At 41.6% G+C, this 18,760-nt stretch overlaps 1 protein-coding gene across 15 annotated transcripts in view; it reads left to right on the plus strand.

The window, feature by feature from the left end:
* KIAA1217 (KIAA1217 ortholog) overlaps positions 1–18,760 on the plus strand; it is a 901,007-nt gene that overhangs the window by 839,586 nt on the left and 42,661 nt on the right. For 14 of the 15 annotated variants that reach the window (XR_012244377.1, XR_012244386.1, XR_012244385.1 and 11 more), the window contains 2 exons: positions 11,333–11,437; positions 16,734–16,786. Coding sequence is in view for 2 of the 15 variants with exons in the window: in XM_073629773.1 (XP_073485874.1) it covers positions 11,333–11,437; positions 16,734–16,786 (158 nt within the window). In the remaining 13 variants the exon portion in view is untranslated. The remainder of the gene's footprint in view (positions 1–11,332; positions 11,438–16,733; positions 16,787–18,760) is intronic. The other variant, XR_012244375.1, reaches the window with a different exon arrangement.

An 18,760-nucleotide genomic window follows, 5' to 3' on the forward strand; every position in this document is an offset into this window, starting at 1 on the left:
AACTAGAGCTTTGACATGTAGAGTAGAAGAGGTGACCACACATAAGTCCTAAAGTTCTGAAATCTGCTGCCTGTGACTTTGTCTCTATTAAGAGTACAAACCTGCAAAAGGAGATAAATACTATCTTCCTGCTAAAGAGGACCTGAATTCTGGAAGGTGTGCCCAAAAAAGGCAAGCAGGAGGCAAAAGGTGCAATTTATCCAGATCCCATTACTAACTTCCCCTGTTCTGCAATGTTTCAACAAGATATCTGCCTTCTACCAGTCACCAGGAAGGCATCTCCAAGAAGAGGAAACTAACATCTGCATCTACTAAGATGTCCACCTCCACACAGGCACACTCCACCTGTGTAAAGGCAGACATCTTGGTAGATTCAGAATTTGGCTTCCTCTTGTCGGAGCTGTTTTCCTGATGATTGGTAGGGTTACCTCCAAGTGGTAAAAGGACCTTGTATCAATGTTACTAATAGGAAATAAATCATGAGAAAAGACAAGAAGAAACTCTCTAGGTTGTACTTTGAAAGCAGATTGGAACAACAATATATTGTCTTAAAAAAATTAAATTTTATTAAACATAAATACATAGACATAAGCAATATAAAATTTTATAAAAAGGTATCGTCCATTGACGGCCACGCAATGGCCAGAAAAGACGGACTTACATATACCCAAAGAACGAGATGATGTTTCAACAGTATGGCATCAAAACATGCGTGAGCCCCTGTGCGTCAACGTGTTTCGTTGGATCGCTTCCTCAGGACACACATTGGCGGGTACAGAAACAGGTCTCACTGATCACGACATACTCTACTGTCTACACAGGACATAGGATGGTACTTTCAGGGGAAGATATACAGGCACTCGTTACAGGTGTGCCCCCCCGTGGATTTATGCAGTTGTAGTTTTCAGGGGAAGATACACAGGCACACGTTACAGGTGCTGCCTCCCTGTGGATGTATACAGTTATAGCTGTGAAATAGACAATCTTCATGCAACTGTAAAGTTTTGAATGGGATGTAATCACTATTCATTATGAGTGTGACTACTGACTTCAGTACAGCTAATACTTTACTTTTGTCTGATAAGTGCTCTCATTTACTCCTAGAGGCTGAACCACCCTTTGTGATATATATTTCAAGTTTTGAAATCCTGGTTTTAGCTATTTTGGTGTTGTGGTGCCCATCCAGGGAAAGAAAAAAACCATCATAACCAGGATCCTTGCTACATTACATGCCACCTGCAGCAGCATTTGAAATGCCTTCACACCATACCTAAAGTGGAGGCTGCCCAGTGTCCTAAGCCTCTAGTTCTGTACCTCCTTTAGAGTGTTATAAGACTCTTAATTGCCTACAAAGAGTGTCGCTTCTCACTTGCCCTAGAAGAGCATGGATCCCCCAGAGCAATATACAATGAACTAAATAATGACAGTGGCTATAAAGTGCAGACCTTTGTTTTGCAGCTGCATACTTGTCGCCCGCCAGAACTTTTATAAACAGATGTTTTCTCTCAACTTAACGTATATGGCTATAGCGATTATTCTGTTCAGTCCAATGCAAGTGTGCTGTGGCTTCCCTCTAATGGCATTGTGCCTGGAGTATGTGGAGAGGGATTGGTTTGCACAATTTTGCTAAGCTATGCAAGTGTAAATAAATAAATCATATATTATGTGTTAAGGCAGCAGTGCTCTCATCATTTGGCTGCTTGTTGAGTCAGGAGATCTCAAGCTGGCCAAAAACCTGTAGATCGGGCCACCTGAGGCTTTCCCTCGCCAACAGAACGTCTGATCAGAGTGACTGCCAAATCTGACAAATATGGGTGGACCAGGTGGAAGTGAGCTGTATATATCATGGGGCGATGACTAGAAACAGCTAGTCAGGAGCCACAGATGTGGCTCCTAAATTATTTTACTTTCCTTAAAGGAGATCTTACCCCTATTTAGTTTGCCAGGACACTGTGTATCCTAAACAGTTGCAATTTTTCACCCCAAGCAAACAAATGTTTGTTCTATTTGTTCATCCCTTTTCCCATCATGGTGCTGTTTATATCCTCTGGCCTCTGTTTGTAAAATAATTAATTTTTATTGCTTTTAATAGAAAAGTACACTTACAACAAAAACACAACCCCAAAAAAAAACAAAACATATGTGACCTCAAGGCCCATGAAAATTCTATGGCGTAAAATGCCGCAAGGTCACATTTCCCCCCCCCCCCTACTATTCCAGGCAACCCCAACCACATGAGGTATACTACCCTGAAGGAATCTGGAGACCCTGATGGGGCCTTAGTAGAATATATTTGCATAATATTGGCTGAACAGGAAGTCCATGGTACTAGACATGGTACTACATGGTACCATGGGCTAGTCTATCATCCAGCCAAAGAAGATGGCAGGGGATCCCAAACCAGACTGGGAAGACATATAAAATAGCCATATAGGCACATGAGAACAATCAGCAGAAGGACACTTCCTAGAATGGAGTAGGCAGACGAAGTGGCCCGGATATCTTTCTCCAGCCTCTTTAGGAAATTTCTTGTCTACATGCAGTTGCTCCAGCATTGGTCTCATTTCATTACTCTGGACCAGCTTCCCAACAGTGGCAACAGTAGACCATACCTACGCAATGGGTGTCAGCATGGCCACTTGTAATCTCTTCCCCTGGGGTGCATGTGATAGGCTGACAATACAGTAGTACAGCTGGGAGACCGTTGTCACCCCATAACAGGAAGTGTCTGAATAAAGACTTTTATGGCAGGTTCACCAGATATTATATCAATAAATACTGAAAAGGTTATAACTTGATTTGATTGTAGCCGTATTAGTGCAATTGTGACAGAGAAAATTGAGTACTGTCCTTGATACTTTTTTTATTTGCACTAACATACAATTTTTCAGGACAAGCTTTCAGGGTATGTCCCCTTCTTCAAGGTCCAAGCAGTACTCTAAAAAAAGTATCAAGGACAGTACTCAGTTTTCTCTGAAAAGCTTATAAGAAATTTTAGTCATTGGGTTTAGATTTATTTTAATGCTGAAAATTATTCAGGTGGATATCAGTAGGACAGGGAGGTATTCATACATTCAGTATTGGCAGAGAAGATTTAGAAGATCATATACATATGTATGCTGATAAAAAAAAGAAAACTTTTTCCAATAATAACCATAATACATATTTTTCTTCTACTGCTTTTTATATAGTTTTATGCTACTAGTTTTGCCATTATTACTACAGATAAATACAATTTAAGCTGAACTCTGGAATAAGCAAACATTTTTAACATAAAAGAGGCATAAGCATTTGCACTGGAATCTTGGTTTGCTTTGTGTTTCTCTTCCTGATCTGTGCAGTAATCCAGTGTGAAACTTTACCTCTGTGTAGGAGCTTCCTGTAATAGAGCCCGGTCACGGTTGTTCTCTCTCCTTGTGCGGGATGACTGGTCTTGCCTCTGCCCCTTCCTGTAGTGTTCTGCAGGCAGCCTGTAGTGGGTGGAGCCTGCTGGGTCCCTCCCACAGCTTTGTACTATACTCAGGCTATGTACTGCACAGGGCTGATGTCACTGCTACTTTTAAGGTAGCTGGGTTTGTTAAGGCATCAGCATTATGCTTGCCCTCAAAGGACTGGTTGTATCTGTAAGACTAGAAGTCCATTCCCCCCCACCATCAGAAGTTAAGAGTCCTCCACCCTCCCTTACATCACAGTGCACCCCCCTTACCTTGTGCTGCTCCTGGGAAGAAGCTGTGGGTGGAGCTGGGAAGCAGAACGTGCAGGGTCTGGAGGAGAACCAGAGGAGGGCTGGAGTCAGCTGCTGGAGTCTGCTGAATGCTGAGACCAGGGGAGGCGGAGACGAGGGGGTGATGTGGCTGCACAGGGAGGTGCAGGATCTGTAAGAGGAGTTCTGTCCTCCTCTCTGCTTCCAACTGCTGAGACGGGGGGGCAGAGACCAGCCTTTCTGCGACTGCTTGGAGAAGCACAGGATCTGGCAGAGGAGTCCTGTCCTCCTCTCTGTTTGCAACTGCTGAGACAAGGAGGGTGCCGCAGCTGCAGGAGAGGTTCGAGGGCCACATGAAATGAAAAGGCGGGCCGGTTCCGGACCGCAGGCCTTGTGTTTGACACGTGCTCTATTACATTAGATGTTGTTATATTGTATCAGCATCCGGCTCCATTCTCGGCATCTTACTGATTTGCTTTTGAGAAAACCAATATTAAAATGATTACATTCCTACTTAAATGTTATGTCAGTTTGAAAAAAACAAATATTACTGTGTCTACAGTATATAGTGGGAATAATTGCATACAAATTATGAACCTTCATTATAGTTTGTAAACGAACTGCCCCCCTTTGAAGATGCCTCTATATTATTCCAGCTGAGCCAACATAAATGCCCCTAATTTAAGTTTTGGTTTATGAATAATTTATATTAGAATATTCATTGTCGCTTTGCACTTGTCTTCCTTCTCAACCTGTTATTTTACCAATAATCTGCCTATAAAATATTTTATCATTGAAGTGTTTAATTCATACCTCTGCTATGAAGTAGAGCTGTTTAGCTCTTTTTGTTGTCGAGTTTGTAGATAAAAAGTAATCGGTATATGTAATCAGTATGCAGAATGATACCTGATTACATTCATGAGAAATAAGCCGTACACGGTGTTTACTCAGAAGCTAGATAGAACATTTTCTGCTCTCATAAAATCTAGACTTTTTTTAATAAAGCAGAGGTGCAGGGTAACTCCTAACAACCAATAAAAATAAATCTTTTACTGATCTGACAATCTGAAATCTGATTGGTGACTGTATCATTGTTTTACTTTATGCTATGATAAGGATGCACCTAGCCACTTGGTGCCCAGGGCAATTTGTTGAATTTTTCACACATGTTAAAATCAGCATTATTTGCTAGAAGATTACTTAGTACCCTCCCAAACATTATATGTTTTCTGAAAGCAGAGGCACTGGAGAATAAAATGGTGGCTGTTGCAATTTTTTGGTCACACAATATTTGGAGATATGTTTAGCAAACACACATTTTCAGGAAAAATACATTAAAATGAATGTTAGTGTACACAAACAAAATAAGAAGATGATGTTGCGTCGAGTAAATAGATGCCAAACTAGTTAAGACTCATAATTGCATTCACCTGTGAAATGGTGACATACTACAATACTTTTCACAGGTTTTAAATGCCTTTTAAAGGTTATAATTCTAGAGTTAATTGTAAATGATGGCCCTAGAATAGAATAGAATTTTTTTTTTTTGCAATTGTTTTTATTTATTTTAATAAAAACATTTTTTTTACACTTTTTACTTAAAGTGGAGCTCCAGTCCTCCCATCAAAAAATGTAAAAGTCAGCAGCTAGAAATACTGTAGCTACTGACTTTTAATATTAGGAAATTTACCTGTCCAGGGATCCCACTGCGCAGGCGCAGCGCTTGCGCAGTACGGAGCAGAAGGAGATGCCGAAAATGCCCGAAGTTGATCAGCTGACCATCAGCTGTACACGGCGCTTGGGCACTTGTTAGCGATGGCAGTGTAAGAGGGCCCCTCGCGGGCTCGCTTCGCTCGCCACGCTTCGGGCACGGCCTCGTTGCGCTCGGCAACTATTTATTCTCACTCTATGTCCACTTGGATAGTAGGGAATGAACCTGGACATAGGGTGAGAATAACAGCGCAGGCGCCGTGTACAGCTGATGATCAGCTGTTAAACTTCGGAGACTTTTGGCGTCTCGTTTGTCCTCCGTACTGCGCCTGCGCAGTACAGGGCGGACACTATATGATAGGGGACTGTATTTGACAAGACACTGGCACCCCAAAAGAAGTTTCCATCGGCTTGGCGGCGGTGAAAGGAGCAGGGTGGCCAAACTTCCCGGGGACCTTGCCTCCCTCTCTGGCAGAGGGGGGGGGGGGGAGCAAGCAAGCAAGCTTTAATTTGTTACATTACATGTGTACAATTGTACAATGTACATGTAATGGCTTTGGGCAAGTGACAGGTACTTGAATACATCAGGGGTTTATTAGGCACCCAATGTCTCCCATCCCAGACCCCCAGTGTCTCCCCAGCTGTCCAATGCAGCTAATCAAGCACAAATTGTGCTTGTTTTTTGTTTTGTTTTTAACTGAGAGATTCGTTTTAAAGTAGAACTATATTCATTTATTTTTTTTAATTCATTTTGGATAGAGTAAGGGAGAGTTATAACCCTTGTCAGTTTTTTTTTTGCCACCCGTGTCCCATTGGGGAGATTTACCTTCATTTCCTGTTCCGTAGCCAAAACAGGAAGTGAGAAGAAATCCCTGCAAATTAAAGGAATTCCTCAGGGCCCCCCCAAGTCACCAGAACTAGTGTCCCCAATGGAAGATTTCCCCTCTATTACTTTTCTGGGGACAACACAAAATTTTGAATCTTCTTTTACTTTCACTTTCAATTATAACAGTAAACAGGACAAATAGAAAGGCTGAATCTCGGTAACGGGGGCACAGACAGCAATAAAAACCTAATAGGTGTTCTATTCCCTCCACTCCAAAACTTAAAAAAAAAGTTTTGCCTTTAGTTACACTTTAAGACTCTGTTCACATCTAGGCATCCCGGATCGCGGGCCGAAACACCGGGATTCTGTCCACGATCCTGCATCATGGCAAATCGTGGGACGGCTGTGCGATCACCATCACTTCCAATGGCACTTTGATTCTGCCCACGATCCCGCATCACGGCAAATCGTGCGATCCCCATCACTTCCAATGGCGTGATTTTGCCGCGATTGACACCCAACAAATTGCAGTAAAATTGCGCAAACAGAATTGTGGGATGCCTCTTGCCCAAAAGCGGTACAAAAACTTCTTTTGGGTGACAGGCATCCCGTGATTCTATTTGCGCAATTTTACAGCATTCGTCAGACAACAATCACAGCAAAATCGCGCCGCGATTGGTGTGCCATTGGAAATGAGCAGGATCGCATGGGCAGCCTGCGATTTGCCATGATTTGGGATCGCGGGTAGAATCACAGCGGTTCTGCCTGCGATCCGGGACACATAGATATGAACGGAGCCTAATAGTGATACACTAGAACACATTGTGATCTTTCAATAAGTCAAAGTCATTTTGAACAGTAAGGCCAGAAGCTGGATTTAGCAGTAATGTTTCTAGATGTTTGAGCTTTTTTTCATATTTCGTCTCTTCCGTGACGTGATGTGCTAATAAGTAGAATGCAGGAGTACTTATTAGCATGAAAACAAACCCGAATTTGTGCTTTGGCTGAAATCAGAGCTCAGACGTTACCCTGTGATTATGTGCTGTGTTAGTAACTGATTTTGGTATTGGAAGCGAACTAAACATTCCAAGATAGTTTCTGCTTGTGCCCTTTTTTTATCTACAGCAAATACTTGTATATACCCTGTTGTTCACTGCCAGCAAACAGATGTGGATCTAATTACTGGCTGTCACGTATGTGCTCACCACCACTTCTCCATTAAAGGTGAACTTCAACAACTTGAAAATCCTCCCTTGCAGTAAGACTACCTCAGGCTATTTTTTGAATTGTCTTGCTTCTGGATCCTGCTGGACTAGACACTATGGAGATAGTGCCTGGAAATGATCTTCTGGAACCCACTGGTATTCTTCTGGAACCCACCGCATTCCTGTACAAATCCCATTCGATTCTTTGCATCATCGGTATTCATCGGTATTAAAAAAACGATATCGGTGCAACCCTACTTTACACTCCATGACTAGGCTGGTTGTGCCTAGTACCAGTGAGCTGCCTCATTTATATCGGTCACTGGGCACCTGTCAAATCCTCAGGCAAGCTTTCTTCTCCATGAATGCGGTATACTAACCCTTGCAGATGCTTGCACTTGCATCTTGCATCTCCGATGCGTAGTTGGTATCCCAGGGCTACAAATTGGGGATTTGCTCCCTGCCCGTTTCTTGGTTTCTCATCTCCAAACTTTCTAGGTCTCTGCACAGATCACCAGATCTCCATTAGGCCTTCTGGACCAAAGTGTCTTTGCCCCATTTTCTGTGGCAGAACGGTTTCAAAAGTTCTACTCGAACCTGCTCACTGTTCCAAGACCCAAAGTTGGCTTCCAGCCCATCTTGGATTTCAAAACTTTGAATGTGTTCATTTGAGTTCAGAATGTCTGCATGAAATTCACTAGGTCTGTCATTGCCTTCCTTCACCAGGGAGACTTTTTGGCTTCTGTGGACATCAAGGATGCATACCTGCATCTTCCTAACACAGCAGTATTTCCTACATCCTGGTGTGGGGCTTCTACATTACCAGTTCATGGCCGTGCCCTTAGTCTTATTCTATTCTCCTTAGATGTTCACCAAATACTAACAAGAGTACTAGCCCAGCCGTGTTCTTGTGACACCCCCCATTGTGGCATACTTGGACAACTTGCTGTTGAGGGATCAGTCCCTGTGGGCTTTGTTGAACAATGTGGTTCTGACTATCCAGATTTTGCAGAGGTTCAGATGGATTCGGAACCATCAGAAATTAGTGCTGGAACCAACTCATCATTTGGAGAATCTGGTTTAGTCCTAGACACATCTCAGGGTACTTCTCTTCTGTAGTAAGAGAAACTTAAGCTTCTCCAATAAAAGATTCACGCATACTCCACCCCTCAAAGAACCAGAAGTTCCAGGAGATTCTCATAAGGCTTGCCATGACTTGCAGATTTGTGTAAGCTATAAATGGAGCAGCTTTGAGCTTATGCAGGGCACCTGGTGGCTGAATGTTTTGTCAAGGAGTAAAGGAAAGTTGATTATGTGCTGCTGGGGATGAACCTGTTGCTTTGCTCTGCATGGTCAAAGTGCGCGTTCCCCATAAAACTTTCAGAGATGAGTTAAGAAACAAGGGTATTGTTGTCCACCTTCACTGCCATCTTACTTTTCGCTTAGCACTCGGTTCAAACCTACAGGTCTACTTCACAGAAAGACCATTGTCTCCTCAGCTGTGTTCTGTCAGCAACTTATAAAAACATCCTGAACTTTTCCATACCTGATAGAATAAAACATGAGATATTTTAGCTTGCTCTCCTTTCATCTTCTCTCAGCGCATCTCACATAATAGAAATCGCTGGAGGGAAAAAAATAGTTTTTGTACATCCTCACCGATTCCAGGCTCTTTCCTTTGTGTATGATATATGCTGTGGTTTACCAGACTAAGCCAAGATCATCCTTGAAAAGTCATAATTTACTTAAAATTCACAATTGTTTCCAGACTACCCAACCTAGAAATAGCTGGAGATCTCTGCTCTGCCGTTTAGAAAACACACATTTTACTCCCCATCTGTATTTTATGACATGTTTTAACGAGAATGTGATCTCTTTATTATTGAGTTTATAATCAAAATTAAATTAAGACTTATTTTGGATAAACTTAGTCTGAAAAATACATTACATGGTCAGAATAGAATGAAAAGCATCTGTAAATGATATGGTATGTTTAAAGTTACTGTTTATTGGTAGTCTAAATTTGGGAGCTGCAGAATGGCCCAAAGAGACCCTGTCACTGGAACTCTAGCACATCATCATCTTCTAATAGCATCAGTGAACTCACCTGATGTCAATCTTGCTCATAAAGAAGTGCAGTATTCTTTTCTTAATATCTAAATGGGAGTTGTGATGTCCTGGCAGAATGTGGAGACTGGGAGAACCACTCTACTTTCTTTCAGAAAAACAGAAAGCCCAATACAGAAAGCCTCAAAAATAGGACTCCCCGCAGCAGGAATGGTGGCGATAAGTGGTATCTCACCACTATTATAATGTAGCATGGAGTATTTGAATATTCTTTTTACTCCTTGACTTTTCTTGAGGTTTCTTTTTGCTAAATCTAACCTTTGCTCTTCTAAGCTCTGTCCTGATAAAAAAAAAAAGGATCATCATCATATTGGGTCAAACCATGTAAACTGTTTTAAACCCAGCCCTGGGAGGGGAAAGGATATTGGGAAGGTTGGGTTGTAAAGACAGGAAAGACAGTTCTGGCACTGCTGTTGAGGTCCTTGGGGAATAGACAGTGGTGTTAGGCCCCAACTTCTTTCTGATCTCAAGTATATAAGGCAGAAGTACAATAGTCATTTGGAGAGAAAACCTCCTTTTTAAGTAAACCTTTTCTGAGAGACACATGATGGCTGCCATCGCGAACCCACTTCTAAAGATGCTAGTTTTCTGGCTAGAGTCCAGGCTGTCATCGAGCCACCACTGGCTGGTCCTTCATCATGCCAGCCTGAGTTCTGCTCTACAGAAAGGTGCTCATACATCATTATGTGTGCGTCATTCATGGCAGAAGTAAGGACTGCCTGCTACATCATTATGTGTGCACTATTCAGGGCAGAAGTAAGGACTGCCTGCTACTGCCACTGAAGAAGTGGAAGGCCAGAAGACCTTTGTTTAAAAAAAAAAAAAGGGTGGGGGTAGACATCACTAGTAGACATCCTCCACAGATAAGACAGATTTACCTGCAGATATGGGGAATCAAAAAGTGCTAAATTGGTGATTCTTCTGGTTCGATTATCAATATAAATCATTTTTGCTCTCTCTTCTTTCCCAATTCAGCAGCTGGGGGCCCCCTATAAAAATATAGTGTGTTTTGCAGAGGATGAGTAGCAATAAACAAAAAGAAGTAATGCAGGAACATACATAGATTGGTTTACATGTAAATACAGGAGAATGCTGGCCTTCCAATACTGGTTCCCTGGGTCAAATTCCCGTCATAGAGTTTGTCCATTTTCTCTGTGGTGGGTGGGTTTTTTTATCTCTGGTTTTCTTCAAAAACCCAGCAATGGAGAGTGATTGATGTGTGATCAAATTGGCCCCAAAATTTGTGTGTGTATGGTGAGATCATTAGATTGTACATGCCTTGGAAAAAAATAAATAAATAAACATGGATACAGTTTGGAAAAACTAAAAGATAAATAAACATGGATAAAGATTCTACACACCTCTAGAGAGCAGAGATTGATGTCTATGGTCCCTTCTACTCTGTACAGTGCTACATAATATGTCAGCACCATGTAAATGAGCTAAAGTTTTTTATTTGCCTGGAATTATTTAAAGGGGGGCCGTCACAAAGCAAACTACCTGTGTCAAAAGCTCTGATGGAATTTTTGTTTTTCTGGCTTCTGTGATGAATGGTGGCAGAGAAGGTAAGCCTTTTGGGCTTACCGGCACGTGATTTTCTTGAACCGAAGATAGTCTTCAGCCCTAAAGTCTTAGGATGGCAGCTTCCACCCAGTGCTTTAGTCGAGGTACTTTGGCTTGTGACCAGTTCCCCTTTAGCTCAGTTTTGCTGTATTCTCACAAGCACATAGACTAGTAATTGGCTGTTCCCTTGTTTTACAGAGACAGAATGCATGCCATGGAGAAACAGATAGCCAGTCTAACTGGCCTGGTTCAGACCGCACTTATGAAAGGGCCCAGCCCAAGCAGCAGTAAGGATGCACCTGGGTAAATATATGAAACCTTTTCATGTCGTGCACTACTAGCTAAAACCCAGGCCTGGTGTCACTAGGTCGACAGACCGGCTGAAGTGTGTGTGGGGGATCCATTCCCTGAATGTGCATTGTCACATACTAAGAAAAGTGAGCCGAGAGCCAATGGCTCCCTAGTAAAACATTCTGACCGAAAAATAAAGAATATTGTAAAAGGTTTGCAGTTGCATTGTAAATGCAGTACCTTTTTTTTTTTTTTCTCAAGTGCCATCATGCTGGGGGAATACAGCTAGAGCATACAAATAAGAGGATTGAGTGTCTGCTTTGCATAAAAACCCTTAAAACTGATATTCATAGGAGAATTCTTAAAGGTCACCAATAGGCTGTGTTGTCAACAGCAGAAGTTGTTCACTCTAATTGAGCTTCGGCAAAAAGCGAAATGCCTAGATGAAATACATATATGTACCTGGCAAGGGATTTTTAATTCTGTTCCGCCTGTCTTGTGATTTACACAACTCCTTCACAATTCACAGCCAGGCAAGTGACAACAATATGTCCGGGTTCAGTTTTGTGGATTGCTGCGTCACCCCTCCACCTGCTTGTTTGCACAATCAGTATAACTGTACTGATGATTTATTCTCTGGCGAGCATCACAAGAAGCTGGAAAGGAAATAGTAGAGCGATCTTCTTGGTGGAGCATTGTGGGAGAGGTGTGCAATTCTCAAGAAAGGTGTGCAGTTCAAGAAAATGGAATTACATGTTTGGTAGGAGGTAAACCTGTTCACATTATAAGTATTTCAGCTTGCGTTCAGCCTTTTCCCTGTCTATCCAGAAGGAGGACCTTTCTTTTTTAAAAGGACTGAATGATGATTCAGTTTGATGAAGAATATTTTTTCCTTTTTTATATGCATCTTTAATGCTGGCTTTAGATCTATGTGTTGTGGTTCCATGGGGTAAAATAAGTTTTACCACATTACCACAATGCATGGCAGGGCATGGCGCTCTGTACAACTGACGGACCAGAACTGAAGCCTGCTATAAAGTACATGCAGTGAAATAAAATGAAATAATAAAAAGAAGGGGCAGGTCCGATTTTTTTCTTCCTTTGCTGTGTTTTGGCAGCCTCTTCTAAATGAATGGGCTTCATTAACGCAACGCATGTTAATGTGCAAAATATCAAGTGTTAATGTGAAAACACGCTTCGAAGTCCCCTCACTATGCATTGTATGTCAGTGTACATACAAATGTACGCCAACATGTACAATGTGTTCAATTGACTGGCCTTTATTTGATGCATATTTATTGCGATGATATGAGATCTTCAGAAAACCAGACTGTGCTCCCCATATTTATTAATGTCCTTTAATATTTTACTTTTAACATCAAACGTGTCCATTTTAAACTTAAAAACATAAAATTTTATTTAAAACCCTAAGATGTTCCTCTCCCTATGAATCCGGTGCTGTTTAAGGCTGTTATTCTTTAAAAGGAAGTTTTATTTGGCAGTTAGCCAGCTTTTATTTACTGCATTTATTTGTTCATTCTTTTTTATATAATTCCTGCTTTGCTTAATAAAACGTGTTTTCTTCCTTTCAGTTGCTCTGCATGCATAGATAAATACAATTTATGAAAATGTCCACTTGCTACAAAAGTACTAAAATGCATGTGTTCTTTTAACTTGTCTAACAAGCCCCTAGCATGCTAATGTACTGGCTTTAAATTTTATTGTGGGTATTTTGTGTTCACATTTATAGAGTTTATGTACAGCCGTAATAATGAGGTGATTACGAAGGTTCCCTAGAAAAGCTTCCATACGTTTATTCATAGAGGAGGAGGACCACTCAGAAATATACAGCCCTCGGCTCAATAGTGTTTCACCAAAGACCTGAGGGCTGTGTGTTGTCACAGCCCTTATCAGAAATCAACTGTTCTGATAGGGAATGGTTATTAGGTGAAGTGCTGTGGTAGATAACTATTCAGCAGAGTAATTAGGACAGAACACTCCCTAAATAAGGTATTTTCAGATAACTATTCAGGCTTTCATAACCTTTGCTGCAACTTGCAAGTTAATCATCTGTAGAGTTTACATCACTAAACCACCATATAGTGTAAAAACTGGAAAGAGTTAAAGGAGATCTCAATCAGTAGACATGACTAGATGGCTGTGAAGATAAGAACTTTTGGATATAAGTGGTCAGGGCAACTTGGGCCCTGACACACTTTACAACCTCTTGGTTGGGGACTAGGCTGTTAAGGGCTACACTTAGAAGCAATAATAATCATGCTCACTGAATTTTCTCTGTGTGTTTTTTTGACCAATCTAAAGCAAGCCATAGATTATACATTTTTCTTTCACTCAATTGCTCAGTTTCAACAGAGTCAGTGTTGATGAGGGAATCCCTCCTTCAGTTTTTTTTTTGTGCCAAGCGCCGGCAGAACATAATGATCACTGCTAGCAGCTATAGCCACCAGAAGTGATCACATGCAAAAAATCCAAGGTTGGTTGTACTAAAGTCAATCAATGGATCGACTCCAGTACAACCAGCCTGACCATAGATGGAATGAATTTTGGCTGGTCCCTGCTGAACTGGCCAAGATTCCATCCATCTATGGCCAGCATTAGGAAAACAGGAACAAAGGTGTTTGTGTTAGCATTAGCGTGTATATAATGGTTAAAATCTATCGGTTTTGCTTTTTTTGCGGACAATGTGCCTTTGGGTAGAGTTCAATGTACATACCGTCCTGGAGAGACAACAGGAAGTGAAAGGAGGTCTCTCCAAAGTGAGGGAAAATACCATCTCAGACAGCCGTCACCGAAAAGATGGTCTCCACTCTGGCAGGAACTATGAAATGTTGGATGTTCCTTTACCTTATGTTGTGGTGACAATAGTCACCGGGACAAACAGAGATTGGAAATTTTCCAAGTAGGGACACAGATCACAAGCCTTGACAGAAGTTCTAACCTTTCCCTACTGTGTCCAAAACTAAAAAGAAAAAAAAAAGTTATGGCTTTAGATCCACTGCATTTAGATAAATGCATTGCTGTAGTTCATCCGGCAAGTCACATGACATTGTCTCGGTGGTGCAGACACTTACCGCCCTGTCATTGTCAGAGATCCTCCTGCCTATTAATATGCCGCTTTATTCACTTACCTTCTCCAGGACGTCTGTTGACTTGATATTACTACATTGAGTACTTTAGCTGGCTACACGTGCTGGCATTTCTGAATGTCAGGATAATTCCTGATTGCTGAGTGGATCTGCTATTAAGACTATCCACGGTCTCCCGTTTTCCCCAAACATTTTGTAGGCTGCATTAGTATCCACACAAATAGAGTCAACTAAGTGTCCTGGAAGGAGGGTCCTCACTCAATAGTACAAAGATGGTTGCCTGCTCAGAAATAGGGAAGGTGCCAAGTTTGACACATCTCCAACTGGCGGATCATCACAGCGTTTGGTTTATCAACAGCTGGTGTGCCAAGTGTTGTCTGAGCCCTGGTGTAACATGGACACAGCAGACAGGTGCCATTGTTTCTCTGTTCCTAACTAATTGTTATATGGTTGTGCTGCTTACTGGTGTTCAAAATAAACAATTCACTACTCGCCCATAAATACATTAGGTAAGATTAGTTAAAATGTTGTATTTAGCTTGTTTCTTTTATGAATCTGGCATAAGAAGCTGGCGGATGCAGCACAGACATTTTTTTTTTTATCTGTGCCAATATTCATCCTACAAAAATGACATGTATGCCATGATCATGTGCCCAAAGAACACAAGGCATATAAAAAAATGACTTTCCTTTAAAAGTGATTAAATAAATTTTTACTTACAGTACAGCTAGAACAAGTGCCTGATTCAGCCTACATATCAGCCCCCTCTGTTATCCCCTGCACAGCAGTACTCAGACTGGTAAACGGTGGGGCAGCACTAGCATCCAATCAGGCTTTGTTGCATGCACATGTGCAGATAGATTAAAGCTGGCCATACGTTATTACATTTTCTTTCAATTTCTTTTTCTTTCAATTAATATGTAATCAGTCATGCCCTTGCACTACATAGGGAAATCTAAAGGAAATTGAACAAGAAAATTGTATAATGTATGGCCAGCCTAAGGAAGCAGAGTATCACTTACCAGTGTGCTTTAGCTCCTTCATTGTCCAACCAGTGAGCTATGAACAGGGAGGTTCCATAATGAAGAAAGTGTGTCACCCTTCTGGCTCTATTGTCTGGCAGAGATGTCACAAGAATGTCATCACTGTAAAAAGATGTTTAAGATCTCTGACGCCATCCCTCTTCTCCCAAGCCTCTTGTAACCCCTGGGTGCCAGGAGGAAACTGTAGTGTACGCTGATGCCATTTCCATAAACTTCCTGTCCCATGAGTCTTTGGGACACCTGCCATTTCTGGATGGCTATGGGTGGTTCTGTGGATGGTAAAATGGGATAATGTTAATTGTGATCACTGCCCACAGCTGCCTAAAGCTGAAAACTGAACATTCTGTCGATCAAAAAAAAAAGATGGAGCATACAATTTGTGCCATCATTTGTTTTGTTTTTCTAAAATCAGGCATTTTTGTTTGCAGCATGAAAATCACAGCTAATGATGCAAAAACCGAACGACCTGACAGTAAACAAGAATTCTCATTCAATTTTGACTCATCTATGGCCTGCTTTGATGTCACCTCTGTAGTCTCAAAGACTTGAGGGGGGGATGCAAGCCGGATGCAAGGGAATCGGCGGAGGCTGGAAGTGACATTTTAATACATACAAGATGCCAAAATGAGAGAAGAATGAATACCTGGAAAGACTTCAAAATGTCTTTGCAAAAACAATCATATTTTTATTTACAAAATTCAAGTTGTGCTTTAACTGTTTGAGATGGCTCAAATGTTGTTAAAGCTGAACTCCAGGCTGACCGTTTGCATTGGTACACAGCAGCCAATCCAAAATTTCACTGTCCGGTTATGGTTTTCTAGCATAGATTTGAATCTGGCTGGTTACTATAAAGGCAGAGGTAACACAGACTGTCTGACACCATACTTCCAACAGACATTTTAGTAAGGGCAGATTATATGGAAATGTTTGACGTCCATGAGCAGACAACACTGAGCACTCCAGCCTGTAGATACATTATTTACATAACTAGGTTGAGAAGGAATCATAAATCCAACCTTAAAAAGGTATGTTAAGTTGATGATTAACCATGCTTTCCCTGACACCTTATAATCATGACCGTGTTGTCATCCATTTGACTATTCATGTATATGTCTTCTTCCTCAAATAATAATTTACTTTTCTTTCTTCGCATTACAGTGAGAAAGTCATTAAGTCTGCAAGCAGCACTCCTCCCATCACAGACAGTCCAGGTATGGTATAGAGCTCGGTGGTGATAAATTTCCTTCGGACAGTTTGTTCTTCTTTGGGTATATGTCACAGAGTAAACAGAGCAGGCTGTTAAGTCTATCCTCTGTCTTTAGTGTACCGCTCCCTCCGCCGTCACTCAGCAACAGAAGGATCCAGCCAGCTGCTCACCTTGAAGATAGGACACGCTAGCTTCAATCCAGCCTCAGTTCAGCTTTTCTATGCTGTTTCATCCAGATTGTAGTACAGATTCATATTCAAGCCCCAAAGAAAGGGGGCCCCTTTTCCCCTGAAACGTGTTGGCTGTATTTGTTGTTTTTAACATATATTTTAAATAGTTTTTAAACAAAATGGGAAATTTGTGCCAGGGGCTCCTAATCACATACCCAGAAAGTGTCCATCTGTTGACTGTTGTGACCAAAGAGACAACAGCCTAGGCCCAAACAGTGGCGATGCACTCGGGTGACACCACTCAAAGGGGTGGTACCATCAAGTAGGAAATAATATCCAACCACAGTGGTGTAACCCCCATCCGTGATCGGGGTTGCACCCTGCAGGCTAGACATGGAAGTGCCCGATTGGGGGGGTGTTGGGGGTGACACAATATTTTACCGCACCAGGTGTTCCTGACCCTTGTTATGCCACTGGGCCCAAAACCTGGATACCTATCTTGACCACAAACTAAACTCTGGTTCTGGTTTACAAACTAAACTCTGCTTCAGAAAAAACATTTAATTCCAATTTGATTGAGTTTGTCTCTACTAACTCTGGTCCTGTGCTATCACACACCTATCAGATTCCTCAACAGAAGACATAGAGAAACATCTAATGGAACTACAAGGCTGGCGTAAGGAGCTGTTTCCTCCAAGTGTTTTCATTATAGTTGGTGCTTGGTGCGTTGTGTCACCCTCTTGCTTTTAATATCTTTTTGGAAATCCAGCAACAAAATCTCTGTTATATCATTTCTAGCTCAGTTCCAGGCCACCTTAACGTCTCACTTTTCTTTCTACTACAAGAATGTCCCCACTTTGCCCAACCCTTTCTAACACTGATAATTTGCTATGCTTTGCATTAAGGTAAAAAAAAACCTTAAGCCCCCAGCCACCCCCTTATTCTTACCTGAGCACGATCTGGATGTGCACGAGAGCAGTGGCTCTCCCTGCTGTCTCCCTTCTCATTGGGCAGATTGATAGCAGCGGAAGCCATTGGCTTCTGCTGCTGTCAATTAAATGCTGTGATGAGGGAGCGGAAGTGGGGGGGCCCAGTCTGTGTCAATAGACACAGAGTGGGCGGCTTGGGAAGCATGCACGGAAAAGTGGCTTTTCCTGGAGAGGAAGGGCCTGAAGCGCCGTTGGGGGAACCCAGTAAAGGAGAATCGGGGCTGCTCTGTGCAAAACCATTGCACAGAGCAGGAGAAAAATATAACATGTTTGTTATTTTAGTTTAAAAAAATATAAAGGTTTCTTATCGCTTTATTAATGGGAGAATTTCCCAGAGGAGCAGGTATAAAGTGACCCCAGACATTTATGCAGTATCAAAATTGAATCAGTTTATTGGACACAAAATATTCTAAAGACAAACATCATAAAATATATCAAACCTCCACCTGTCACCAAATAAGAACGTTGTTATTTAATAAAAAAAAAAAGAAAAAAAGCACACACTGGACCCATGAACTCCTCTGTTGAAGAGTGAGAAGGGTCTGTTTGCAACACAGATTGGGGTATCAATCATGAATTTTCATTTATTAAATAACAACGTTGTTATTTGGTGACAAGTGGAGGTTTGATACATTTTATGATGTTTGGCTTTACAATATTCTGTGTCCAATATACTGATTCAATTTTGATACTGCATAAACGTCTGGGGTCACGTTATACCTGCTCCTCTGGGAAATGCTCCCATTAATACATTTAGTCTCTCCTTTTTCTGGTATGTAGACCCACCCCTCTGGAGGGGGCATGGCGAATGCTTTGTAA

This window comes from Aquarana catesbeiana, linkage group LG05 (genome assembly GCF_042186555.1).
Source record: "Aquarana catesbeiana isolate 2022-GZ linkage group LG05, ASM4218655v1, whole genome shotgun sequence".
Classification (NCBI taxonomy): Eukaryota; Metazoa; Chordata; class Amphibia; order Anura; family Ranidae; genus Aquarana; species Aquarana catesbeiana.